The following is a 27439-nucleotide window of genomic DNA, read 5'->3' as shown; positions in this document are numbered from 1 at the left end:
TCACGGTTAAAACACATATTTCCTGTAAAAATCACCTGCCCTAGGCTAAGAATGTCTTCATCACAGAACGGAATTGAGGCAAAAAGGAAAAATACGTAGCATGCAAGAGATCAAAAGAAATCATCCTTACAGCATTCTTTGTGGCTTGACTTTGAAGAAACCAAGGCAAGAAGCCCTAACACGACAAACATTGCATGCAAAATATTTCCACAGAAGAAGGCAAACAAGGTGAAAATTTTTATAAAATCTCCCTTCTGGATATTTTTTTACGTTAAATAAATAATAAATCTATTTATTAGGGGCCTTCAATAGAAAATTGTGCAGTTGTGCGGTGAGAGAGCTGCGTATGAAGTTAAGTACCACACAAAGCCATGAATTCGCTTCAAAATGGTTCGTAGTTTGCTGCATTATATACAACATTCTCATTAAAATGAGAGAAGTCGAAATAAAGAAATATGCAGCGAATAATTTTGTTGAGGCAGATGATGCAAAGGAAGAAAAAGTGGACGAAGAAACCCACGAAATCGTTCAAGACGGAGAAAATAAGAGAATGACCGTTTACAATATGGATTTTAATAAATAAATTTATTTCAACTCATGTAATTCATATGGAACCTATTTTAAACTTTGAATTAAAAAAGAAATAGTATTTTTTACAGGTTTTGTTTTTCCTTTAAAACGTTGGTCCGATTTTATTAGTTTTGAATAAAAAAAATCCTAATTCATTTATCACTGATGAGTATTTTTTTTTACGTCTTTTGCTTTTGATTCAAAAAAGCTGGTTTGCTTACTCAAAATGTTCACGTGCTTCCTCTCCTCTCAACTCTCTTTTCGCACATTAGACTGATCTAATATTTTCTTAATCTTTCTTCTGCCTCTAACTTTTGGACTTCGAAGTCAATCTCCCTTTTTCTGATCTCAAAATCATTTCTCACCTTTTCACGGTCGAGCTCCAATCGCTCTCTTTGAATTCTCAATTTATCCCTATTAATCTCAATCCATTGAGCGTCGACAATCTGTTGATGCTTGAATTGCATCTCCTGAAAACTCAACTTGGCATTCCGAGACACGTTTCTCTCATTTAGTATGCTCTCAAGCGCATTAGCTGCATTTGCTGCAGAAATAGTTCTCTTTCGGTTATTTCGTGCTAGTACATTGCCAATCTGATCTCTTGCTTCAGCAGAAGGAGGCTCATCAAAAAAAATCATCAAGATCGATGGGAGCATTTTGCTCAATATCCAGATGATTATCCTGCTGGTTGAAGGCAAATGCTACTGGAGGTGCAATTGGCTCGTCATTATCTGCATCTAGGCGGCCAACACCTGGAGGGTTATCCTGAGAAGCTGTTCTCGGAGGTACTCTCTGAGATTCTCGGATCAATGGGTGGTTCGCTTGGGTATCATATACTGGGATATCACAAACATTCCGATCGGGAAATCCAAATATATCTTCAAGTTCCTTGAAATATGGGCAGATCTTTTTAAGTTGACCTGTTCAAGAAAATAATCAAGGAATACAATAAACAAATAAATAAACATTAGTTTATCATACCCACCTTCAATTGTCTCTCCTGCCTTCACTCCATTGCCGGACCTCTGCAACCACGATTTTGCCGTGTTATATTTTTTCTGGAGATCGCGAACTTTAAACCGGATCGCATTTTTGTTGTACGGGAATCCGTTATATTTATTCAGGAAAGCTGTCCAATATGTACTGGCGGACGGCTTCTGCAAATTAAATAATAACATTTCAGGGTTGAAACAATGAAAAATAACAACAATTCATTGATCCCTTTATAGGACCGTGTATAGATTTAAAGAAATGAAATTTTCAAGCTATTCGAATGAAAACTTTAAAAAAAATTTTTAGAGGAAAAATTAAGGTCAAAACTTGATGTTACAGATACATCGGATCTTCCAAAGGTTAACAGTGTGTATTTCTTGATCGTTCACATCGCCGAGTTCAGTGAATCGATTCCTTCAGTGACTGCCCATTTGCTGGAAGAGAGTGGATGTGGCCCAACAATCTTCCAGGTGAGTCTATATTTACATGACATAAGTGAAATTAAGACTAGCATCTCGATTTATTCTGTAAAATCCGTGCTGGTGATGCTGGTCTTAAATTCAACAATTTTGTTCTTACAAGAGTTTGTTCAGGATGAGAATTTCATTCTCAACCCATCTGGACACATAATCCCGCGAAAAGTGTTGAATTTGTGGTTCCTTTTGACTTTTGCACAACAGCAAAAGTGTGCAATTGTGCGTTAGCGGATTGAAGAGGGGGGGTCAATTGTGCAGTTTGTGCGGTTCGTGGCACTGGAAATCTTGCCACCCGCAAATTGTGGCTAATTTTGCAATTGCCTAAGGAAATTTTGGCACAAATCCTTCAGTAACAATGGAGCAAAGAACCTGCAGTCGGTATTTTCGTGAAAAGTGACATTTACTAGCAGTGAAAGTGAAAATTGTCGTTGTGCAAAAGAAAAATTGTGCAAAAAGAAATTGTGCGGAAGAAATTTTGTGCAAAAGTACAAGTAATTTGATTTGAATAAACTCGTGCTAATTTAGCTTTTATTCGACTTGCTAGTGAATTGCTCATCAAAAACAAAGTGAATGGTACCATTTCCTCCTAATTTAGTCCACCAGGGGCTTCAAAAATACCCCATTCTTTTTTCATGTTTGTGCTCTCATGGTGGCCATATTGATTTTGTGCAAATTGGAGGAAATTCTTTTTTGCCACTTTTTAGGCAAGAAATCAAATATTTTGTCTTCGTATATGATTGTTCAGGGTGAGAATTTCATCCTCAACCCATCTGGACACATAGACTCGCGAAAAGTGTTGAATTTGGGGTTCCTTTTGGACTTTTGCACAACCGCACAACCGCACAACTGCACAATTTTCTATTGAAGGCCCCTATTATTGTTTAAATATTTTTTGTATTTTTTTTTACACTGTGAATATCTAAATATAGGTACATGTGGCACTACACCCCCGTAGCTATCTATCATGTGCAACAGAGAAAAGTCATGTCAAATATTTTCCTGTGAGAAAAAAAGTTGGATCGATGGTGAGAGCTTTATTTTCCACGTCAAAGCTTCAATGTAAACAAATCATAAATTTTCAAGAGTTTGAGGACATTTTTTCTTCTTCTTCTCTCCTTCCTCCCAGGTTGACCTCTAACCCTGAGAAATTGTTAAACATTGTGGAATGAAGAGGAATGTGGGGAAGATATTGGGTTACATTTATTGGAGATTAATCTTTTATTTGTGTCTGTCCAGCTTTCAATGGATTGGAAAAAAAATTGAGGAAAAAAATCTGAAGACTTTGGGAGGAAGTTGGTTAATCTCAAAGCATATAAAATGCATGGAAAAGTCGCTTTTCTCATAGAGCAAAGAAGTCAAGGAAGTCAATAATTTAAAGAATTTTTATAGTAGGAAATTCTCTTTAAAATATTTAATTTAAATCTTTGCTTTTGAACTGATTTTTTCCGTTAAACGAATGCAGCCTCTATGCATCAAGAGAAGCACAGCAGAATGCCCAAAATGCATCCCAATCTTAGTTTTAATTTAATTAAATGAATGATCATCGATTTAAACGTGACTTTCCGGGAAAATCTCTCGATTTTTCTTAAATGTTTTCCTTTTGATTCTCTCCAAGATTAATGTTTATCTCATTTGTTTCTTCAAATCACAACACAAATTATGATAAAGACCTTTACATAATATTTATGCAATTTTGCTACATTATCTTCCTTAATTCTCACACACTTATCAAAGATAATTCTTATCAACACGTCAGGAAGATAAGAAAATTCAGACGGCAGGTGAAGTAAAAAAAATAAAATTTCAGCAGTATCTCTTCGTCTTGCGATGAAGAAGCATTTCTGAGAAGCTCACTAAAATAAATTATTCCCAGTCACAATGACAAAGTTATTTCTTGTATTTTGTACTATTTGTATATTTAGTGTAAATTGTACAACTAAGAATATTCTTGTTCTCGAGGGCGTAGCATCGCCGAGCCATCATATTTTTCTTGGAACCCTAAATAGAGCTCTCGCAGCCAGAGGCTACAACGTAACATCACTATGTGCTGAAGATGAGAAAAACTCCGAGAATCTAACATACCTACCATTGGATCAGGTGTATCAGGTGATGTACAATGCATCAAATCCGGAATTTGATATGCAAATTGACTTCTTTGAAATGGGCGATAAGAGTCCCCTTGAGCAATACATGGAGGCTGATTTGTTCTACAAGATGACCTTAGCTGGGATTTTCCAATCCAAAGGGTATCAACAACTCAAAAACTACCCCAAAGATTTCAAATTTGACCTGATAATCAATGATCATTTAATGGGACCAATGCTCCTACCCTTTGTCCATCATTTCAACTACCCCCCACTCATTGGGATGACGGCCTTACATTCAGCCTCAACAGGATACAGCATCCTCGGCTCAACGTTCTATCCTTCCTTCCTGACTGTTAGTTATTTCGACATTGACATCAGTACATTCTTCGGGAGAATCTACAATTTCCTCCTTACTCACTTTGAATGGGTATTCATGAAGTACTACATTACACCTGAATTGGATAAAATGATTCGTCCAGAATTCCCCGATAGTCCCTACTTGGATGACCTAATGCCCCTTCATAAGATAATTATGAACAATAAACATCCAGCCGTTGATGTCTCAGAACCTACCCTACCTGGCTTAATTTCCATCGGTGGCATGCAAATTCAACAACCTAAACCACTTCCGGCAGACTTACAAGACATCCTAGATGGAGCAGAAAGTGGAGTTATTCTCTTCTCACTTGGATCCAATATACAAAGCAGTGAACTAGGAGAAAAGCGACTTAGGGAGATTCTTGAAACTTTACGTCAATTACCAAAGTACACGATTGTGTGGAAATTCGAAGCAGAAGATTTCCCATTTGAGATCCCCAAGAATGTTATTATTCGCCCGTGGTTGCCACAGAGTGATATCCTTGGTAAGGATCAGTTAAATAAAAGCAGCCCAACATAAGTTTCTCGAGTCAGGCTTGAGGTTTCTTAAAACAGTCTCAGAATTTCTGAAGCAACACTTAAATTTTTCAAGTTAGGCCAGACAAGTTTTTTGGGCAGACTTAAGGCTTTTAATGTTTTAAGATTTTGTTTAAAGTTCAAGTTTTAAGTCTAGCTTAATTTTCTTACGTCAATTTTACAATTCAGTCATTTTTTTGTATTCACAGTTTTATTAAACTAGGCTTTAATTTTTTTTAATATTCCAAAGCTTTTCTGTCTAAACCTATGTTTTTTTTTGGGATGAGTCTAAGATTTATAAAACTAAACTTATTTTTTTTAAGCAGGGCTTTAATTTTTTAAAGTTAGGCCTTAGTTTTTTTATAGCTAGGCCTAAATTTTTTAACCAAACTATAGATTTTTAGATCTGACATTTTTTTACAGATAAATTTAGGTCAACAGTACATTTAGCCGTAACTTAGACTAGGCATCCAAAATCCTTAAACTTTAAGAACCGAATCCTAATTCTGTTTTTTAACCGTTTGGCAGACTAGCCCACCTTTAGTAATTAGTAGTCTTTAAGAAAGGACGATCTTGAGAAATTTAAGCCCTGCTTTAGAGCTAAATTTCGTTTAAGAACTGAAGTCTTGTCTAAGTAACGGATTAAGCCGATTTTTATGATTTCTATTCTATTTCAGCTCATAAGAACACAATCCTTTTCATTACCCACGGAGGTCTCCTAAGTACCCAGGAAGCAACTTGGTATGGAGTTCCTCTGTTAAATTTACCAATTTTTGCTGATCAAGCGAATGTAAGTTACCTCAAAAATTTTATATAAACTTAAATTATATAACTTTTTATTCACTTACCTTTAGAATGCCAGAATTTCCAAGGCAGCAGGTGTAGGGGAGATTTACAATATCCGAACGGTTGAAAGGAAGTCCTTCCTGGAAGCTATTCTGAATGTTCTTGAGGATCCTGAATATCGCAAAAATTCACAAATTCGCTCGAAAAACTTCCAGGATCAACCCCAAATGCCTCTAGATCGGGCAATTTGGTGGATTGAGTGGATCCTGCGGAATCCTGATGTGTCTCACCTACGATCCCCCTCATTGGATATCAACATCCCCCAGAGGCACTCAATGGACATCATTGCCTTCCTAACTGTGGCGTGTTTTCTGTGGGTGCTACTGACCCTGTGGATGACTAGGAAAGTTTGGCGTTGGATGCGAAAGCCAAAGAAGACGAAGAAGGAGTAAATTGTCGTAAAAGTTTTCAATTAAAACTTTCCCCAGAGGAATTTTTAATACTTTCTCCAAGGGTTGTATTCTCTACGAGTGAAACCCTCTCGTGATAAACTCCCGAAGGCTTTTTGCAGGGAAAAAGTGAGGAAAACTCTACGTGAGCTTGATCCTTTAAGAAAAATAATGGATCCGTGATAAACTCCCGTGAGATTTTCCCGGTTTTCACGTTTCTTTTAAAACGCTAAAGCCTTCAGGAGTTTATCACGGGAGTTTTTCAGTCTTAGAGAATTCATGCCCAGGAATAATCACATCATTTTCATTTTACTTATCAGCAATTATTGGAGTGTTATCTATTTGACACTCTTCTGGATGGAAATTATCTTCATTTTTATTTTTAATTAAATCCCAACGGGTTTCTCAACAACTTAGTAAAGATTTATTCCTTTTTCCTCCCTTCCTCATTGAGAAAAAAGAATAATGGTGATGATACTTTTTATTTTGAGAGGATAAAAAGTATTTCGTTATGCAAATGAAGAAATCAGGCGCGAGGGAGTGGAAAAGTAGCATGAAAAGTACCACCCCAAGGGAGGCTTTCCTCCAAGGGAGCATCAAGGGAGGAAAAAGTTAAACAATGTGACTGCCGAAATCACACAATGTACATCCATTTTTCTCCCCATCCCCAAAGCATTCAGCGGGGGAGGATGCGTGAAGAAGAGACAGTGAAGTGGGACAATTGCTGAAATCATCGGAAAATTATCTCCGACGTTTGAGAGTACCTAAAAGAGCACAGGGAGCCCGTTATACACCCCCCGTCAGCCATGAAGGGTGCGTTATGCGCCACTGAGGACGCACCTTTCACTGCCTCGTGGGAGAAGAAAATGTGTTTGTAAAAGTTTAATGGCGTGATTGATGTTGTCTCCTTCGATAATTTGGCATTTTCTTGGGAATTTCTTGATTTATCTTCCGTGAAAATTGCAAAATTCCCCCGTACCATCCCCACCATCCATCACCTTGCGTACCTCTAGTATCCTTTGGGGCCTCTCTATAGGTTCTAAATTGATTTTGCATACATTTTCCCAAGGTAAGTATTTTTCTTCCTGCTTTTACGATAACCCCATAAAAGGAGGGATTATTCGGACTACATATTGCATAAGAAGTACTATCCCATGATACATTGACATAAAATAAGTCATTCAATTATAATGTTGGTGCTTTGGAAACTGATAAAATATAAGAGTTTGAATTTGGCGCTCATTTGAGGAGCGATAGGAAAGATGGTGAATTCGAATGGTGAAAAAGGGAAATATGGGGAAAATGAAACATTTTGGCGGCAAAAATAAATCAAAACAAAGCAAAAGAGCTAATGCTTCGTAATAATGTTAAATTAACAACAAATAATGATGGAAATTTTGCTATCAGTGGAAAATTAATAGAGAAAAAAATTAATTCTGCGTCGCTGCTCTATCAATGAATTTTGATAAAAACCTTTGTCAATTTAATAATCTATTTTATGTCATACAGAGGATTAACTAACCATATTATCCATTTAATTGTAACCATTGAAACCCAAATGCAATCAGCCCTATACATAATTTAATTGTTAATTGCTCAACTCGAAAGCTCGGTGCATATCACAAAAGGTTTCACTTTGCGGTTAACCCATTGACGAAGAACATTTTCAATGTACCAATGTCTACCTCCAGGATATGGACACACTATTTTAAATTAGCATTTGAAATTCAACCCACTTAAGTAGCTCCATATACGGTTTGGTTACAGTTTACGGTTGGTGTTGTCATCAAGTGGAGCAATAAGAGCTCGTGCATGTTGACTTGCCCTGCAGCTGGGGACTATATATGAAATAACCCCCCACTGATGTTGATTGAAGCGAAAACTAATTACCTACCCTTACGTATGAGGAGCTCAGGAGTAATTGAGAATAATGCAAAATATCGATTCGAGTACCATACATTACAGCTACAATGCTAATGCACTTAAAATCCTTCTAAGATCCTTCTAAGATAAATCCCTCGCTCTTTATTTAACTTCCGACAGAGAGTTCATTTTAATGATGATTTAATACCTATGTATGTATATGAACACACAAATACACGGGATATGTATCTTCTTTTACCATGGCAGCGAGAAAAGAGTAAATCCCAAATACTTTTGCTTATCTTTTCTTATCTTTCACGATAAATTGGGGATGATTTTTACAAAAAAAAAAATATTTTCCTTGAAGTAGGTTCCTACTTACTTTCAATAATGAGGAAAATCAAAGAAAATCATGCAGCAGCAGAAAAGGGAATTTGCCTTCAATTCAGATTTTTATTATTCAGACAAATTATTCTAAAATCTACATTAACAAACGTAATTTTAACTCATTTAAATGAAGTATTAATTTAACTCAATTTATAATTTAAAAAAAAAATTCACATTCATTGATATCTTAACCCTTTCACGTCCACATGTAACGCAGAAACATTGAAACAAGCTACTTACTTTTATGTGTTATTTATGCTTTATGTAGCGTCCTTTTTGTCACTTAATTATTTCCTAACTTTCACCAATTTGACATACTTTAAACCCTTATTCTCGTTCTTTTGAGTCTTAGAGGCAACTTTTTTTACTTGGAATTCTACCTTTCTCAAAATGAAACCGTTTTTTCTTGAGCGTTTTCTTAAGATGGCGTGCTTTATAAGTTTTTTTTTTAGAAGAAAAGCGGAACCATCAAGTAAAAACAGAAAAAAATTGAAAAAAAACCTTTGAATGGTTTAAGATTGTCTTTCAATTTATCGGTACCGCAAGTATTATCTTTGAAGGGTTTATGGAATCGTCGACTAAGTGAGCATAGGGAGCATAGTTCTAAGAGTCTTCTTATTCCTATAAATATATTTCTTTATTCATTATTATTTTTTTACAATCTAACATTTTTTCAGTGCCAAGTCAATCAGATATGATATCCTGTCTCCAAAACATCTTATCCGGTCTTGAAAACCCCGGAAAATGCAAGAAAATCAAGATTAATTCGTTACATTGTAAATGAAATTAAAGATGTTTCCAGTGTGCACCGCCAGGAGGTGCTGAAAAATCTATAGCTTGTCAAAATTGCCACCACATAAAGTAAGAAGAAGAAGAAGGAAGAAGAAGAATTTTGTGTGGTGATCGTTCGTTCCTCGGACTTGGATATTTTTGCGTATTTTGGCGTGAAAAACGCTGAGAAAATGTATCAAAGTGTCCATTGTGTGAAAATTTGTGTACTCACGAACAAATTGGTGTGATTCCCTTGCCCGAAGGTGTGTGTTTAGTGGACAAAATCGTGGTGTAGAGACGTCGTATTTGGTTTTGTTGTGTGAAAGCAAAAAAGGGAAGAGAAAATAAACTCAAAATGGCGACTTCGGACGATGAGCCAATGCATTTGTACGAAGTCTTTCAGAATTGCTTCAACAAAATCGCCAATAAGCAAAATGGTGAGTGTCCGGGGCCCTGCTACGGGGTGCTCGCATGCCGTGTGGGACACCTCTGGGGCGCTGATGGGGTTGGGCGGCCGGAAAGTTGGGGGATTTGTGACGCGTGGCTGCGACTTCTTTGTATTCGCAGCCTCCGCGGAGGAAGAAAACCCTCTCACGATTTACTCTCCGCACCTCTCTCTTCTTGGCCACCTTCCTCCATGGCTGATGGGCTCAATTGACGTACAAAATGCCTTACCTGGCAGAGGGGCCCCCTTTTGCATTCATTTCTTACTCAACGTACGACGAGGAAGTCCACCTTTTGCCTACCTCCCCCCCATCTTCTCTCGTATCCCACCCCCACCTTTCTTCGCGCAATGTGCATATATCGCGGACATAACATTTTTTTTCTTCTCCGCTAATACATAAATAATATTATGTATAGAATTGAGAGTATGTATGCGAAGAGATTTGATTGAGAAAAGAGAGCAAAAGGAGAGAGAGAGGGAGAAGGAGAAAAAACACGAAGTAAACTCTGTTTTATATTGACAAAATTACTATATTGTCATACATTTATAATGATATTGGCGTAAAGAAGTGGATAATAAGAAAGAAAATTGTTACTCAATGCAACAATCCACCGTAGTTGCGCCAAAAGTTCGCGGGAAATGTTCGAATAAAAAAAAAACAAATGAAAAGTTCTAAATCAAAACAAATTTTTCGCGAGCGTGGATTACTGTGATTTACTATCTTTGACAGCTAATTGGAAAGCCTACTAAGAGTTTTTTTTTTAAGGGGAGAAGCACGGCCTACTGGGAAAGGGAATCATGCTTTACTATTTTCATGAATAAATATTTTTGTTATTTGTATTTTCCTCTTTAATAAAATAAAAATTTACAAAATTCATAGATTTTAGAGACTTTTAAATTTGTTACACAAGTTCTTCTAAATGTAGTATTTTTATTCTCAATAAAATGGGAACTGGAACGAAGCCAGAAACATGGAAAACTTATTTATTTATTTTTTAATTCTCTCCTGTAAATGAGAAACGTTTTAAATTATGCTAACTGTGCTAAACAACCCTGTTCTGTTCTTAATTTTATTCGGTTTTAATCTGTTAGAATCGAGAATTGATACATTATAATTTGTAAAAAAAAAAAAGCCCTCACGTTGTCGCACCACGATAGCCCCCTACTACTTTCACAAATTTAACAATAAATAAGCAATTTCTGTGTCACAGAAATAAAAGAACAAACAACTTAACTAATTAATTCTCGAGCAGGTGCCTTCAAAATTATGAAAAAAATTATAATTCAAAAAATCTGCTAAAGAATTCAAAAAATAATCATTTTTTCTAAATTGAGAGTTTAAATTGATTCCTAGAAGAAAAATTTTTTTCCATTTAAAAATTAAAGGAAATCCTTCATTTTTATTTAATGAGATTTTCGCAAAAATGTAAACATTGACTTAACCATTTCTTTGTTTCTTAAAATCTTTTAAACGAATAAAGTAATTAAATAATTCGTCAAAAAAATCATCGACGTAGCATCAGCATGAATGCTTCTTGCATTGAAAGAAACATAAATCCTCAATAGTGACGTCATTGTTTGGATTTTGGGGCAAATCCTTCCGGGATTTTCCTAACTGATCTCTAAGGTGTGGAAAATGAAAAGTCTGTCATTTTCTTAAATGTTTTTTATGTTTTTATGTTAAATTTTTCTTCATAAAAGAGGTACATATATCCTGAAACAAATACGAATAAACTCCTTTTAATTTATTCTAATAGGAAACAGGTTCCTTTCCCTTTATTAGAAATTAATTTAATTTTTTCTTAAATCAAAGTAGATTAAAAAAAATTGGATAAAAGATAAATAAAAACGCGCGAAAAAATGACAACAAACATTTAAAGCGACCATCGTCGTTGTAAATGCTTTACAGTATTTAACTTTATACATTTTTTTTTACCCCTTCCCATCTCACGGTGGTTTGTCTTGCTCACTTTTTTTTTTCTTACTTCCCATGTTCTTGTAATATCACACACCAGGAGCAGAGAAAGGTTACCAATCATCGGCATACGGTGGAATGGAAAATGGAATGGTGAGTTTGTGATTAAATTGCCCGAGACACTGAAATTAGCAAAATTGCAGCATGTTGCAATCAAGCTCGCGGTGGACATTGCACACACAAAAATTGTCAAGATGTTTCCTCACTTGTTGTTCACCTCCCCCCCCCCCCCCTTCCGTCATTTCTCCCCTTGTTGGTTACATTGCAGTACGGTCCAGATGAATTTGCACATGAAAATCCTGTTGGGGTGACGAGGTATGCATCACCCAAGGCGGTCGGTGCACTGTACCAACCGGAGCCCTACTTTGACTCAACAGCCACCTCGTGGTACGCCGCCCCATCCTCATGTGGGGCCTACACACCGCAAACGGCATCCGCAAACTACCACAATTCCTCCCACATGAGCCCCGCAACGCACCATGGGGGTGCCAGTGGGAGCAATCACTACAGCATGTCACCCAATATGAGCCACATGGAAGGTGGGCAGCTATCGCAAACGCAAACTCTGCCCCCAATGAGCTCCTTCCGTGGTAGTGGTACCGGCGCTGGGCCCTCGCAGGCTGTCTACAATCCACAATTATCTCTTCCACACAATCATCCGCATTCTGAGCATAGTCCCGTCCTTGAGACGGCCGGGGATCCCATTGTCCGGAAGGCAGCACACAATGTGAGTTTGCTTTGCTTCTTTTAAGGGGGGTCTCTTTTGAGATCTGGGTGAAATTAAATGTTTTTATTTTTCTTAAACTTGCTTTTCCGGTGTTGGTCACGCATTTAAAGAGATATCATTGAAGAGTAAGAAAATCACTTTCCGCTATCTTGTGATTTTCCTCAAAATACAAAGGTTAGTTTTTCTCAGGATCTACTGGATGGATTTTGATGGGGTAAAAAGCAAATGAAAGAAGAAGGATTAGCGGAGAATGTACCGGAACAGATTTTTGAATTTCGACTCAGAAGTTGAGAAAAGTCAATAATAATTTTTGTCTACTTTTCTCAGTTTCTGAGTCGAATTTCTAAACTTTGTTCCGGTACATTCACAGCTAATGCATCCTCTTCCATTTGCTTTTTCCTCCATCAAAATCCATTCAGTAGATCCTTAGAAAAACCTACCTTTGTGTTTTAAGAAAAATCACAAGATGGCGGAAAGTGATTTTCTTTTACTTCAATAATTAGGCTTCAAATGTAAGCAACATCGGAAAACCATGTTTAAGAAAAACCCCAAGAAAAATGAAAATATTTAAAAAATGTGTAAATTCTAATAGCTTTCCCAAGAGGCCCAAGAGACCCCCTTTTAAGTATTATATAATTTTTAAAATCTAGAACTTTGCGAAATCTTTAATTCCAACATTTTATCACTCAAAAAAAAAACTCTTAATGTTCTTTAAGAAAGAAAAAAGATGAGAAGAATCGTTTATTATTCCTTGAATTAATGCCTTTCGCAAAAACAAACATTAAGCGAATTTTTAACGACATAAGGTTTTTTGTTTTTTGTAAAAAAAAAAATTATGTTTTCTGCTAAATTACTTAATTTTATGGATTTTTAGTCCAGACAGAAGTCTGAAAATTTACAAGAAAATAATATTTTGATGATATGGAAGTAGAGTGAAACTAACTTTTTTTTTGTTTAAATTCTGACTAGAAAATTAATTAATATCTTTGAAATTCAATTCGACGTGTCTGAAGATTATTAACCATACTCGACTCTGGCTTGTAATCAACTATATGTTGATTTTTGTTTTTTTTTTTTTCAAATTATTAATTCTTATTCCAATTCTAAACTATTATGTTTAAAAATTCTAGTAGTTTTATTTTATTTTCAAAGTAAAATGCTGTTAAAGTGTTTTTTATTTGTATTGATTTAAATGATTTTTTTTACAAAAACTGCAAGAATATTTTAAAGGTCGTAGACTATATTCTAGCAGTTTCCCCATAAAGATTTTTACATGTAAATTAATTTGTTGGACGCCCCTAATAATACTTTAAGAACCACCACTAAACGATTTGAAACGTCTAAATGGTAGTTAAACTTGTAGAGTTTTAAAAAATTAATAACAAATCTGCTAAAATACGTAGGCCCCAATACAATAGAAAATTATTTGAAATTGCTAGAAATGATCGATTTTAAATCTTTCTAGTTTCTAATTCTTTGAAATTATTTATTCATATTAAATTTTAATTCAAATTCAGAAACTGATAAATTCTAGCAGTTTTGTTCATATCCGATTTTGTATATGAGAACTGTTAGTTGCAGTCTTTTTGCCAATTAGAAAAAACTGCTAGAATTTGCAAATCTCCATCATAATAAGAATTTCATTTGAATTTTATTTGCATCCAAAGTATTATTTATTTAACTTAATAATTCAAAAATGTTTTTTAACAAAAACTGCTAGAAAACAAATTAAAAATAATTTAAAAGAAAAACCGTTGCTCTTATAAGAATAGCAAAGATACTAATAAATCATTAAAAATAAACTTTTAAAGCTTTTCTCACTATAAAATTTAAAATAAAAGAAAAACAAATAGAAATCTTTTTCACAAAATAATTTTAAAAAAATATCCATAAGATTCCTAAAGAGAAATTAAGTGGAAATCAATGAAAAATCATAAATAATTAAATACAAAGCATACAAAATGTTGTATGTATACAACAAAGTATTGGCAAATGTGTTAAACGACACCCTCGCAATTGATTAAATTATATATTCAATCGATTTGCTAACAAGGGATAATAAATTGGTCAGCAACAAAGTGCAGGGCAAATTTTCTTTTGAGAAAAAAAGGGGAAAAAAGTGATTTTTTAAAAATAATTTGCGTGTGGTTTTGTCACAGATTTATTCACCTGATCAAAATCTTGCGTATACAAATTCAAATGCATCAACACCTGTAAATTCACCTCCACCACTCACATCGCAGACTCCGCTCCATCCAACGCAGAATCCCGTGATTGCCGGCCAGCCGGGGAGTGCACCGAGTGGTGCAACGTCCTGGCAACAATTGACACCTGTCCTCAGTACGACGGGCGTCTCTGGCGGGAATCCCAGTGTCAATGGCCTCCAGAATGGGGCCTACACTCCCGACCTGGTGGCCAGAGGACTCATGGTAAGTCAGTTTGCGCACAGAGAATAACATAAAATGGGGAACAAAAGAAGATGATGAAAAAAAAAATTTCTCAATGTGTTTGTGTGTGTGAATGAGGTCCAATTTTGCTCTGCATCTCGCGAGGCACGCGAACGTGTGCTGGCTGGAGGGAGAGGTGTGAGAGATGCTGAAGAAGATGAAGAGAACGAGAAGAAAAAAAAAGTATTCACGTGTTTGATCACATTTTTATTTCATTCTTCGAATATATTGGTGTTGTCCAAGTGTTTCGTTTTTTTTTTTAAACCTTCTGGATTATTCTTGCATTTACCTTCTTTCTCCACTTACTACATCACTTATGTTTGTGGTTTGGTTATGTTGCAAAAGATATCACTAAATGGTTAAAAAAAATTCTAATTTGATTATAAAAGATATTTATAATTTTTTTTTTTAAACTATTAAAGAAAGGAAAAACTAAAAGAACTTTTCATTTTTTCTTCGATTTATATTAACAAACTTTGACCTTACTAAACCATCATGTTCTGGAAAGGAATCACAAAAACTCTTGATTCCTTTATAAGTCCACTTTACTGTAAAATATTGAGAGAGAGCAGAAGGAAAATTATATCAAGAAGTAAATTGCAACTGAATTGACGGTTTACATGAAAACGTACAAGAAGAATCTTTATAAAAAGCTGTTAAAAATTGAGGCGCAAATTAATAGAGAGAGAGAGAGAGAGGGCAAAAAAGGTTAGATCGTATTTAGATGGCAGGAAGTAGGAAAATTTGTGGCAAAACATCTCACAAATAATTTGCTAAAATATATGATTTTAATTAAAGTTTTTCCACAAACAAAAAAAACTTTGACGTCAATTTGATCATTCTAATGTTTCTCTAAATGTCAGGGATGTAGTCAGGGAGGGTTTTTGGGTGACTGAATACTCAGAAGTTGATAGAGTTTAGTTAAAAAAAAAATAATGAGCGAGGATTTTCAAACGATTAAAAATGTCAAACTTAAGAAAAGAAGCTAAAATGAATGTCAAAAGTAAAACAAGAAGCTTGAAAAGGTAAAATTTACGTCAAAAGTAAGAAAAGAAGCTTCAGAAGTTGAAATAAACGTCAAACATAAGAAAAGAAACTTTAAATGTTAAAGAGAACGTCAAACGTAAGAAAAGAAGCTTCAGAAGTTAAAAAGAATGTCAAACTTTAGAAAAGAAGCTTCAGAAATTAAAAAATGAACCTCAAAAGAAAGAAAAGAAGCTTGAGAAGGTAAAAAGAACGTCAAATGTAAAAAAAGTAGCTTGAGAAATTTAAACAAACGTCAAACGTAAGAAAAGAAGCTTCAGAATTTAAAATGAACGTCAAATGTAAGAAAGAAAGCTTCAAACGTTAAAAAGAACGTCAAACTTAAGAAAAGAAGCTTCAGAAGTTATTTATTCGAAAGCAAAAGTCGTTAATATGATTACAACCTAATTTTTAGGTATAAATATCAATTCTTAAGCTACTTTTTTTATCCATCTTTAAATAAATTTTTATAGAAAAAAAAAGAATTATCTTAAAATAATTTGAAGAGATTTCTATTTTAGTTCGTGCTAATTGTCAATCCAAATGGGAAATATTTTAAATAAGTTCACAAATGATTTTGAGTGCTAGATAGCGCAATGGATAGAACACTCAGTTCGCATTGAAAAGATTGCTGGTTCGAATACAGATCTTGCAAAAAAAAATAATTTGCCGGTTTTTGATTTGTGAGATTTTTTTCTTCAACTTGATCAACTTTGATCGGGAGATTGACACACTCTTATTTTGTTAAAAGGCCCTCACAATGGTTATTCTAAAGCCCCCTACTACTTGTAAGAAAATAGAATAAAATGAGGCAGAGTCCAGCAATATGATCAAAGTTTTATTAATGTTTTTATTGAGTTTTATGTGATGTTTTTTTTTGTTGTTTTATGTTTTATGTTTTGTTTATTTAATTTCTTTTTGTTTTTATGTGGATTTTGCTGAAAGCCTAACAATTTAATACATCATTTCTTTTTTTTTTTCTTTTATATTTTTTTGCATGCTTCTGCGTTATTTTGTTGTTCAGGCTAATCCGCCAGATACACAGCCATTAGATGATGCCATTGTTTTTTTGCGAGACCATTCAGAAAGTACGAATGTAAGTAGACGACGATTTTTTTTCTTTATTTTACTTTATTCTTTATCCTTCTTTTGGGCTTGAGATTCATTTTCTTCTTCAACTCTTTGATTTATTTCTTTTTGGGTTCTTCAATTCCCTTTTGTTGGCTCTTTTTGCTTTTTTCTGATTGATTGAGGAAAGTTAAATTTCTAAAGGAATAACGAAGGTTCAAGAAGAAGAGAATCCTTCTTCTTAAGGAATTATTTGTCTTTGAAAGGGGAGAAAGAACCTTTATATTGATGTTTGGTCTTTGGGTGCAATTTGTTTGATTGCAGGGAGCTCGTATGGAGGAACGATTAGATGATGCCATAAATGTATTGAGAAATCACTGTGAACAACCCCAACTGCCGATGCCACTGTCAGGACTGGATCCAGCATTTATTGGAGCGGCAGGTGGGAGTGGGAGTGGACCACCACCACCCGCTGTTGGGAACACACAAATGATGCCATCTCTTCAAAGTGACATAAAACCCGATCCAATGGCGGGCAGTATAAAGCAAGAAAGACTCACAAGTGGCAATTCCAGTAATTATTTATTTATTTTCTCTTTCTCTATTTCTCTTTTTATTCGTGGTTTTCTGTGTCCTTGAAATTTAGCGAAATGTCCTTTGGAATTAATTTTTTTTTATCTTTTTCTAACTATACTAATAAAAAGAAAAAAAAATATCTTTATCTTCTTTTTTTTTATTATTTTTAACAAATTAATAAAAGCTGCGAAATCTCTTTTTTTTTTTTTAAGAAAATACTTTAACGACAAGCTTTTAAACTTATTTTTCAAAGTTAAAAAAAAATCTTTGCAAAATCTTAATTAGAGCATTACTACAATTAAAAGTTTTAACAGCCAGAACTAAAGAAGTTGGAAGAACTAAACGTGAGCTTACAAGAAGTTTTATTTTCACAACAAAGGTCATTTCAATAAACATTTCTTGTTTCATTTTTTTTTTCTAAAAGGAATTTGCAAAATATGGGATTTAAATAAATAAATATAAATAAAATTCCCAACAGAAGCAAATTATATTAATTGTAGGTGGAATAACCAAAAGATTAGGAACTACTTTTTGTTGACTTTTGAAGTGAAATTTATTTAGAATCTGCTTAAGACTCCTAGAAAACAATTTAAAATTTTATGAGATTAACTTTTTTTTTAAACATGAAAAGATAATAAAAAACTTTAATAGTTAGTTTAATGGCAAAGGTTGTAGATTTTTTTTCCTACAGATGAATACTTCTCAATTTAGTTTTTATTGTTGGTACTAATTTCGCATGGATTTTAAAAAAATCTTTTTTTTTTTTTTAAGAAAAACTAAATCACTCACAGACGTGAGGTTTTGCTTTAGAGAATTTCTGAGTTTTCTTATTCCAGGTTTTAGTTTTTCAAAGCGAGACCTAAGTTTTGAGGCTAGGTTTGAGTTTTCTTAATGTAAACTTTAAATTTTTAAGATAGGCCTAAATTTTCTTACTCCAGACTCTAGTTTTCTAAGCTAGGCCTAAGTTTTCTTACTCTTACTAACCTGGAAGCTCTAGTTTTCTAAACAAGGCTTAAGTTTTGACGCTAAGCCTAAATTTTGACTCTAGGTCTAAGTTTTCTTACTCCAGGCTCTAGTTTTCTAAACTAGGCTTAAGTTTTCTTACTCCAGGCTCTAGTTTTCTAAACTAGGCCTAAGTTTTCTTACTCCAAGCTCTACTTTTCTAAGCTAGGCCTAAGTTTTGACTCTATGCCTAAGTTTTCTTACTCCAGGCTCTACTTTTCTAAGCTAGGCCTAAATTTTCTTACTCCAGGCTCTACTTTTCTAAACTAGGCCTAAGTTTTCTTACTCCAGGCTCTACTTTTCTAAGCTAGACCTAAGTTTTGACTCTACGCCTAATTTTTCTTACTCAAGGTTTTAATTTTTTAAGCTAGGCTTGAGCTTTATAAAATAGATTTTAGTTTTTCAAACTAGGCTCAAGTTATGAGAATAAGCTTAACGGTGCTTTAACCAGATTTTAAGTTTTTATGCTAGATCTAAATTTTGATACTAGGCTTGAATTTTCTCGAACAAGGCTTGAATTTCTTAAACCACACTTCAGTTTTCTTAAACCTGACATCAGATTTAAAGCTTAACCTTAAGTTTTAAGGCTTCAATTAAGTTGCATTTAACCATAATTTAGTTTTTAAGCTATGTCTAAATTTTTTAAAACTAAACATTCGATTTTCAACAGTAGACCTAAAGGCTCCAACAGATGGACGAGAAATTCCTCGTGCGGTGCGGCGCGGCGAGGTTTTCGGCCAATCAGAAGCGAGAGATGGCTCACATACTCTCACCGCACCGTGAGAGAACGTTTTTCGGCCAATCCGAAGCGACGATGGGCCACGAAATCCTCGCCGCACCGCACCGCACGAGAAATTTCTCGTCCATCTGTTGGAGCCTTAAGTTTTAAGGCTAGGCCAAAGGTTTTTTTAAACCAGATTTTAGTTTTTTTTTAAGCCAAGCCTAATTTTTTAGTCTAGGCTTAAACTAGGCTTTAGATTTTTAGCTATGCCTAAACTTAAGTCTAGCTTAAAAACTTAGTAGTGAGTAAATTCTTTAGAAGTTTAAAGAATTTTCTTTACAAAAAAAATTAATTCCAGAGGAAAAATAAACAATTAAAGAAAAGAATGTTTATTTTTTTAAGTCTTCCTACTAGAAAAAACTAATACGACTTTCTTCTATTATTTATTTTTTGTGTGATAAAGAAAAGAGAAAGGATCCCCCGGAAGCTGATTCAAAGCCCAGCAGCAGTTCAGCCGAAGGTTCATCCAAGGGTTCATCGAAGAGACCGCGTCGATAGTAAGTTTTAAAAGTTATTTTATAAGATTCTCTTCTTTTTTTATCTCATTCATTTTTTATTCAATTCAAATAACATTTTATTCTTTTCCACAAAAAAGAAGAAAAGAGTAAAGAAAAAAACAAACAATTTTGCTCATTCCATTACCTTGTATGCAATTATTTTTCTTAGCTGCTCAAGTGCTGATGAAGGTGATAATTCTGATCCATCGTGCAGTAAAGCCGTACGAGAAAAAGAACGTCGACAAGCTAATAATGTTAGAGAGAGGTGAGTTTTGTGAACAAAAAACAAAAAACAAGCAAAATTTTAAGAAAAAAGAAATTTTTTCTGTGTGAATTTATTTATTAACAAAGACAATCGCAATTAATGCATTTTTCTTGTTTCAAAAAGAAATTTTTGCATTAGACAAAAACAAAAGAATCAAAGATGAGAAGAAAAATAATTGCATACATATATTTTTTTTCATCAAATACAATTCTGACATGGGAATTCTTAATAATTTTTCTTTTTTCTAATATCAATTTCATAAAAATATTCTTTTTCTTGTTTTTTTTTTCCTCTTTCACTCTCCAAAAAAAAAACTTCGATGCGGTGATAAAAAAAAAATGTTTGGCGCTCTTTGTTGAAACTGAAAAAAAAAATTATTAAAGCAGTAAAATCTCGCGCAGTTGTTCAAGCGCCGATGAAGATGATGAGGAGCCCGGCCTTAAGGCAATGAGAGAGAAAGAGAGACGGCAAGCCAATAATGCGCGCGAAAGGTAAATGGAGATGAAAAGAAAGTTAAAAAGACATAAAAAAATAACAAGAAAAGCAAAAGAATTACCTCTAAAACTCTTTATAAAAAAAAAGAAAAAAATGTTTTAAAGGTTTTTTTGTTAATTTTAAAATTTAAAGAACAAAAAAAGTTAAAAATTTCAAGGATTCTTCAGTTGGAAAGAATTCTTTTGGAAGGATAAAAGAAAGGGAAAATCTGTTTCTAGAAGCATGAACGGTTAGGTCCTAAGTTAGGCCTTAATATTGGGCCAAAGAAAATCGTTTTGTTAACAAAAAAAAACAAAGAGGATTAATGAGGAAGACTAGAAATGTTTGAAGGCAACATTAAACCTACATTTTAGAACTTCTTAAACCACTAGAAAATTTTAAGTATTAAAACCTATTTTTTAGGAGATTTTTGTGGTCTATCAAAGTGTCAAAGAAGCTCTTAAAACACTTGAAGGACATGAATTTCTAACCTCAAACTTTGAGCTTAATTTTCTATTATCAAGAAAACGTTTCTTTTTTTTCAGTTTTCCTTTTGACCTACTAACCTAACCTATAAAAACGCATTTTCATCGTTTCTCTCATTCGCTCCTTATCAAATTGTGTATTGTTGTCACTGTTAAACAAGAAACACGATTGCTTTGTTATTAAACAACGCGTTTCTTGGATGTGTGACAGTGACAGCGCTAAACTAATTTGACAAGATGTGAATGAGAGAAAAGACGAAAACGTGTTCTTTTTTTTAGGTTGGGTTATGATGGTTAGGGCCTAAGAATTAGTTTTTTGGGTCGTTTAGAAGGAGAATATTAAGAGAAAATTAGATTTTTGTATGCATTGGCATTAAAAACTTAAATTAGTCTTTAAACTAAATTCTAATTTTACTAAAATTTTTTTAAGAAACAAATAAAGAACTAAGAAGAAGAAAAAACAGAACTCTTAAAATCGTAAAAAAATTTTAAGAAATTAACTTGCTTTTCTGGCAGATTTTCATGGCCTACCAAAAGTCAAGAGCTGTCAAACCTGAGAAGGGATATTCCCAGGAATATTCATTGAAATACCTTCTTCCTGCTTCCAGGAAAAAAAAGCTCAGAATAAGATTTTTGAATATTATTTTTTAACGTTTACTTATTAGGACAATTAAAAAAAATAATAATCCAGTAGGATCGGACAAGGCGTTTAGGAAAACGTCAACTTGACAATTAAATGACAACTTTCAAGTGGCGCCATCTCTTAACTAACTCTCCACGAATTAATCTACTTCAAAAGCATTAATTAATTGAAATTAATAAATAAAATAAAATTCTACAAAATAAAAAAAAAGTAATAAATTGTCAGTCAGTTTTGTATGATGCTAAATTGAAGAAGAAAAAAAAGATATTTGTGTGATATTTTCCTCTCATTTTTTTTTGCTTTATTTATTTCAACGAAGAAATATTTAATAAAGAATTGTCTTATTTGAATAAAATTAAAAGAAAATTTATTTCTCAATGATAATTTTGAAAGCAAAAATAAAAATTTAGAGGTATAACTTTTGCTTGAAAATTTTTTATTCAAATAAAATCAATTTAATAATCAATTCAAAGAATTTCAAATTTTTTATTAAATTTTCTTTCCTTTAATCACTCATTTGGAAAAAAAATAAATAAAACAAACAAAACAGGATACGGATTCGGGATATAAATGAGGCTCTCAAGGAGTTGGGGAGGATGTGCATGACACATTTGAAATCTGATAAGCCACAGACAAAATTGGGCATTCTCAATATGGCCGTTGAAGTGATAATGAATTTGGAGCAACAAGTTCGAGGTGAGCTAAAATTTATTTCCAAAAGAAAGATGAAAAAAAATTCACAAAAAAATCATTTCAGAGAGGAATCTAAACCCAAAAGCAGCTTGCCTAAAGAGGAGGGAAGAAGAAAAGGCGGAAGATGGATCAAAATTGCCACAGCATCATATGATATCCCAAGGATATCCCTCAATATCCGTGAGTTTGTTTTTACTATTTTTACATTTTTTTTCTTTTTTTTTTAATGGAATTTATTGCGGATTTTCTTCAATTTACAAATTTGCCATCAAGGGGAGTTTATCTGGCAAATATTTGGTATATTTTAGCGAATCATCTGATTCTTAACAAAGACTTCGAATCATTTTGAAGAAAAATCCGAATTTTGACGAATAATCTGAATTTTCTTGACGAATAATTCGGATTTTCTTAACATATGTGCCGAATCTTGACGAAAAATTATAATTTCGAAGGAATAATCCGAATCTTGAGGAATAATTCGAACCTATTTAAAAAGTAGTCCGGAAAAAGCTTGACGAAAAATTTTAAACTCGACGAATAATCCGAATCCTGACGAACAGTACAAATCTTGACGAACAGTTCGACGCTTCTTAACAAATGTGCCGAATCTTGACGAATAATTTTAATTTCGACGAGCAATTCGAATTTTCTTGAAAAAATAATCTGAAAGTTCTTAACGATAAATTCTATTTTCGAGGAATAATCCGAACTTTGTCGAATTAGTTCGAATCTTGACGAAAAATTCGAAACTCAACGAATAATTCGAATCTTGAAAAATAATCTGAAATCTCTTAACGAATAATTCTAATCTCAACGAATAGTACAAATCTTGACGAATAGTTTGAATCTTCTTGAAAAAATAATCTGTAATTTCTTAACGATAAATTCTATTTTCGAGGAATCATCCGAACTTTGTCGAATTAGTTCGAATCTTGACGAAAAATTTGAATCTCGACGAACAATTCGAACTTAGACGAAAAGTTTGAATCTATCTTGAAAAATAGTCTGGAATTTCTTAACGAATAATTCTATTTTCGAGGAATAATTCGAATCTTGACGAAAAATTCAAATATCAACGAATAATTCGAATCTTCTTGAAAAATAGTCCGGAATTTCTTAACGAATAATTCTATTTTCGAGGAATAATTCGAATCTTGACGAAAAATTCAAATATTGTTGTTTATTCACATTCCATTCAGAAATTTTTCTCTACAAATTCAAATATCAACGAATAATTCGAATCTTCTTGAAAAATAGTCCGGAATTTCTTAACGAATAATTCGAATATTCATAACAAATAAACCGAATCTTGAAGAATAATTCGAAATTATATTCTTTATCAATAACTTTTCACGATGTAGGTGAATCAATGGAATATTAATAGATAATGCAGAGAGAAGATAAAGTTGATTCACAACTTGAACATTGAAAGGTATTATGCAATATCATTCAATTTGCGGGCATTTTTGTTGTCTTTGCAGGGTCCACACTCCAATTTATCACACAACAACAGTCATTCACAATAGCACTTAACAGTATTTTGGCGATAACATCGCTAACGTGTCGTGAATTTTTTTTTAATCAACAAATCGACGAATGCAGCGCAAAGGGTGGAAAAATTATGTGAATGACTCCTGGGGCGGTTGAATGTTGACTACCACCACCCCTCTCTTCCCCAGGAATAAGCATGAAAGTGTTAAGAAGGTGGAAAAAAAAGGAAAAAAAAGAAGAAAAAACAAGAAAATCACGATGAATGAAGCAAAAAAGAAGACAACAATCAAGAGTGTGTGTGTGGTAAAAAAAAACAGCAAGAGGAAGAAGAAAATAATTTAATTATATCATCATGATTGTGTATATAAAGTTAAGCAATAAGGTGTGAAAAAAATGTCGCGATTCAAGTTTAAAAAAAAAAGGAAAAACAACAAAATTTTAAAATGAAGACATCCTGCCAAGACGTCTAATTTTCATGGAGAGAGAGAGAGGACACGAAAGCTCATCCCTCGCGCCGGTAAGAGAGAATAAATTGTAATTTGTATTAAAAGGTTTTTGAGGGAAGCATGCAACGGGGAAAAAGCAACAAAATCTCTCTGAAAATGAAAAGAAAAATAAATTTAAAAAAAATTACAATGAAGTGAAGGAAATGATTATATATTAAACAAAAAGAGAAAATAAAATAAAAAATGCGTGGAAGAAGAGTAGGAAGTATAAAAGAAAATTATATATAGATGAATAATTGATTTCGTGAAAAAAAAAGAAATAAAAAAAGTTCTATGTAACAGAAAAAATATATAGAAGAGACAGAATAAGAAAGTAAAAAAAATGAAAGAATCAATACATTTTGAGAGAGAGAGAGAGAAAGGTTAAAAAACAAAAAATATACGCGAGAGTCGTGAATGAATGTTGCTATATACATTTAAAGAAAAATTTATATATAACATTAATTATAAATAAATTATTAATTGATAAGAAATTGCGACATCCACAGAATTCTTCAAAGTTTTAACTTTGAAAAATAAAAGAAATTCTTTGAGGGAAAATCTCGAAAAAAGGCAATACAAGGAGGAAAAAAAGAATAAAAATTTTTCCTCCGTCCGTTTTTACAAACTATTGATGTCGTAGCCTCTTATCAATGGGAATAATAATGCTAATGATGAGCATAAAGTAAGTAAAAAAAAAGAAGAAAAAGAACATTTTTAATTTATACAAAAAAGCGACAATTTTGTGAATAGTGACAAATGAAAAGTACTTTAAAAAAAACCATTTCTGCCATTTTTTTTTTATTTTTAGTATCAAAAAAATAATTGAAAAGAAGAAAAAAATACTTAACATGTTTTTTTTTTCATGTAGAATTCATAATTATTTTCTTCCTACTATTATTATACGTCACAGTGATGAGCAAGAAAAAATAGAATATTTGTAAGAAAAAGAGAAAATAGGGTGAATAGAATTGAAATGGGGTAAAAGGTAAAATTTCTTTGAAAAAAAAATTTAAAATGTTGAGAAAGAGTTTGAAGAATATCTTAAAACCTCTTCATTTCCTTCAAAACACATCAGAAAACAATGGATAATTGTTTTCTGAAAAAAATTGCTAGAATTTACTTAAAAAAGGCAAAATTCTTGCAGTTTTTTTTAAATGTTGCATTCTTTAGTAAAGAACTTTTAGTTAAAACTTAAAAGCTTTAAACAGTTTGAGAACAAATGAATGCCTCAATACGTTCAAACTGACAATTCTTCCGTTGAAAAATCTACAAGAAAAAACTGCTATAATTTACTCAAAAAAGGCAAAATTATTGCAGTTTTTTTTAATGTTGGATTCTTCAGTAAAGAACTTTTAGTTAAAACTTAAAATCTTTAAATAGTTTGAGAACAAATGAATGCCTCAATACGTTCAAACTGACAATTCTTCCGTTAAAAAATCTACAAGTAAAAATTGCTAGAACTTTCAGATTCAACTGGCAGTCTATTAATAATCTCGAAATTCGATAATAAACTGCTAGAATTTTTATTCCAAACAGTTCTAAGACTTTCAGTGCTATTTAGAAGTAATAAGGCATTCAATTAAACGTCTCTATTCTTTTAAATAGATAATTCTTTCATTTAAAAATCTACAAGAAAAAAATCTGCTAGAATTGCATTAGGGCTATCTACTGAAAATTGTTTTTCATCAAAGAGACAGTTCTCCCATGTAAAGTTCTATAATTTAACAAAAAAAACTGCTAGAATTTGTCGGTCCTTAACATTTAAAGTCATTTTTAGAACAATTTATTTAGCAAAAAGTGGTAATAGTTACATTTTAGTAGGACCTATATTTTATTCATTAGAAATTTATAAAGCTCCAACACTTGAAATGCAAAGTGAATTTATTTTTAATCCATTATAATTCTCGTCAGCCTAAAAGTTTCCTTTTTTTTTTCATTTTGATTAGCTGAGGAAAACAATCTCCAGATTTTTTAATATAATTTAAAAAAAGAACTATTAAGTTTTTAAATTATTTTTTTTTAGCAAAAAACGAAAGAAAATTCAATGGCTTTCATTTAATTTCTTTAAAAGTTTAAGTAAAATACTTAAGTATTAAAAAAGAACGTTTTGAAGTAAATTACTTTTAATAGAATATACTTAAAAAAATATATATTTTTTTAATACTTAATAATTTTCTAAGTTTTCTATTTTTGACAAAAGTTTATGAGCTTTCCTGTTAATTTGAAGAATAAAATCACGAAGCTAACACTAAAATTTCTGAAGTTAATTCAAATTCAATGAAAAACTTTGTTTTAATTTTGAATGAAAGATGTTATTCAGTTTAAAAAAAAAACTAAATTATCACAGCTAATCATAAAAAAAATCAACAAAATATTGAAATTTTTTTGCTCATCACTGTTTATAAGAAAAGTTAATTAATTCTTATATTTTCACTCTTCTCTTTGTATTTTTTTATACCGCAAATGTAACTTATGAGACAGTGACAGTCTTTCTTTTTTTTTTTCATTTTTATCTAATATTAAGGACATTTTTTATATAAAAAAAATCTATATTATATAAATTAGAGAAGAAGAAGAAAAAGTGAATACGAAATCAGTTTTAATTTCCCAATAATTATATTAGTTTTCTCTGCAAAAAAAAATAGGAGAAGAGTAATATGAAGAAGAAGAAATCTTAATACTTTTACTTACTGTATTAAACAAAAGAAAAAAACAACAAAAAATAATGGATTAAGTAAGTGTTTAGCTAAATTTTAAAGAATGACTCTAAAATGTATAAAAAAAAATCTTCGTTAAGGTTCTATATTTTCATTATTATATTAAATATAGTAAAAATGCCTAAAAGTTTGTTTTCTTTTTTAAATCTTCCTTCCCTCCCTGAAAGGGTTAAAGTGAATCGTTTTAGTGTGCAAAGTTGAGCATAAATTAACTTACCTTTTGGACTTTAATCTCAATTGGTGGCGTCACATGAGAATCACTCGAATATCTCGAAACTATGGGGAATTTTATTAATAGAATGTTCTCTCCGTTCTGCCCCAGAGAGATCACCCGTTAGCCTCAAAATTCCCAACATGTTCTTTTGA

At 32.7% G+C, this 27439-nt stretch overlaps 2 protein-coding genes across 11 annotated transcripts; both read left to right on the top strand.

The window, feature by feature from the left end:
• Window positions 1-3888: 3888 nt before the first annotated feature.
• On the top strand, window positions 3889-6299 carry LOC129795556 (UDP-glucosyltransferase 2-like). The gene is made up of 3 exons (XM_055836947.1): window positions 3889-4989; window positions 5698-5810; window positions 5875-6299. Exons 1-3 carry the CDS (start codon window positions 3918-3920, stop codon window positions 6256-6258), a joined length of 1569 nt encoding a protein of 522 aa, XP_055692922.1. The 5' UTR covers window positions 3889-3917; the 3' UTR covers window positions 6259-6299.
• Window positions 6300-9342: 3043 nt separating this feature from the next.
• LOC129795526 (protein daughterless) lies at window positions 9343-27200 on the top strand. 10 transcript variants are annotated; one of them, XM_055836899.1, is made up of 12 exons: window positions 9362-9713; window positions 11737-11789; window positions 11965-12423; window positions 14583-14852; window positions 16918-16989; window positions 17286-17535; window positions 19724-19817; window positions 19987-20082; window positions 20466-20573; window positions 22235-22380; window positions 22442-22557; window positions 23859-27200. In XM_055836899.1, exons 1-12 carry the CDS (start codon window positions 9632-9634, stop codon window positions 23901-23903), a joined length of 1791 nt encoding a protein of 596 aa, XP_055692874.1. In that variant the 5' UTR covers window positions 9362-9631; the 3' UTR covers window positions 23904-27200. The 10 variants fall into 10 exon arrangements, with proteins under 10 accessions (XP_055692881.1, XP_055692874.1, XP_055692875.1 ...); XM_055836900.1 differs by having other exon boundaries at window positions 9365-9713; window positions 20469-20573; XM_055836906.1 differs by lacking the exon at window positions 20466-20573 and having other exon boundaries at window positions 9343-9713.
• The last annotated feature ends 239 nt before the right edge of the window (window positions 27201-27439 follow it).

This window comes from Lutzomyia longipalpis, chromosome 4 (assembly GCF_024334085.1).
Source record: "Lutzomyia longipalpis isolate SR_M1_2022 chromosome 4, ASM2433408v1".
Classification (NCBI taxonomy): domain Eukaryota; kingdom Metazoa; phylum Arthropoda; class Insecta; order Diptera; family Psychodidae; genus Lutzomyia; species Lutzomyia longipalpis.
Note: the sequence above shows the minus strand (reverse complement) of the source record. Positions and strands in the feature narration are given on the sequence as shown.

Coding starts and splice junctions, on each gene's coding strand:
- LOC129795556 (XM_055836947.1), top strand. CDS start 3,918: ATGACAAAGTTATTTCTTGTATTTTGTACTATTTGTATATTTAGTGTA. Junction 4,990..5,697: donor GCCACAGAGTGATATCCTTG/GTAAGGATCAGT, acceptor ATTCTATTTCAG/CTCATAAGAACACAATCCTT. Junction 5,811..5,874: donor TTTTTGCTGATCAAGCGAAT/GTAAGTTACCTC, acceptor ACTTACCTTTAG/AATGCCAGAATTTCCAAGGC.
- LOC129795526 (XM_055836899.1), top strand. CDS start 9,632: ATGGCGACTTCGGACGATGAGCCAATGCATTTGTACGAAGTCTTTCAG. Junction 11,790..11,964: donor GTGGAATGGAAAATGGAATG/GTGAGTTTGTGA, acceptor GTTACATTGCAG/TACGGTCCAGATGAATTTGC. Junction 17,536..19,723: donor ACTCACAAGTGGCAATTCCA/GTAATTATTTAT, acceptor TGTGTGATAAAG/AAAAGAGAAAGGATCCCCCG.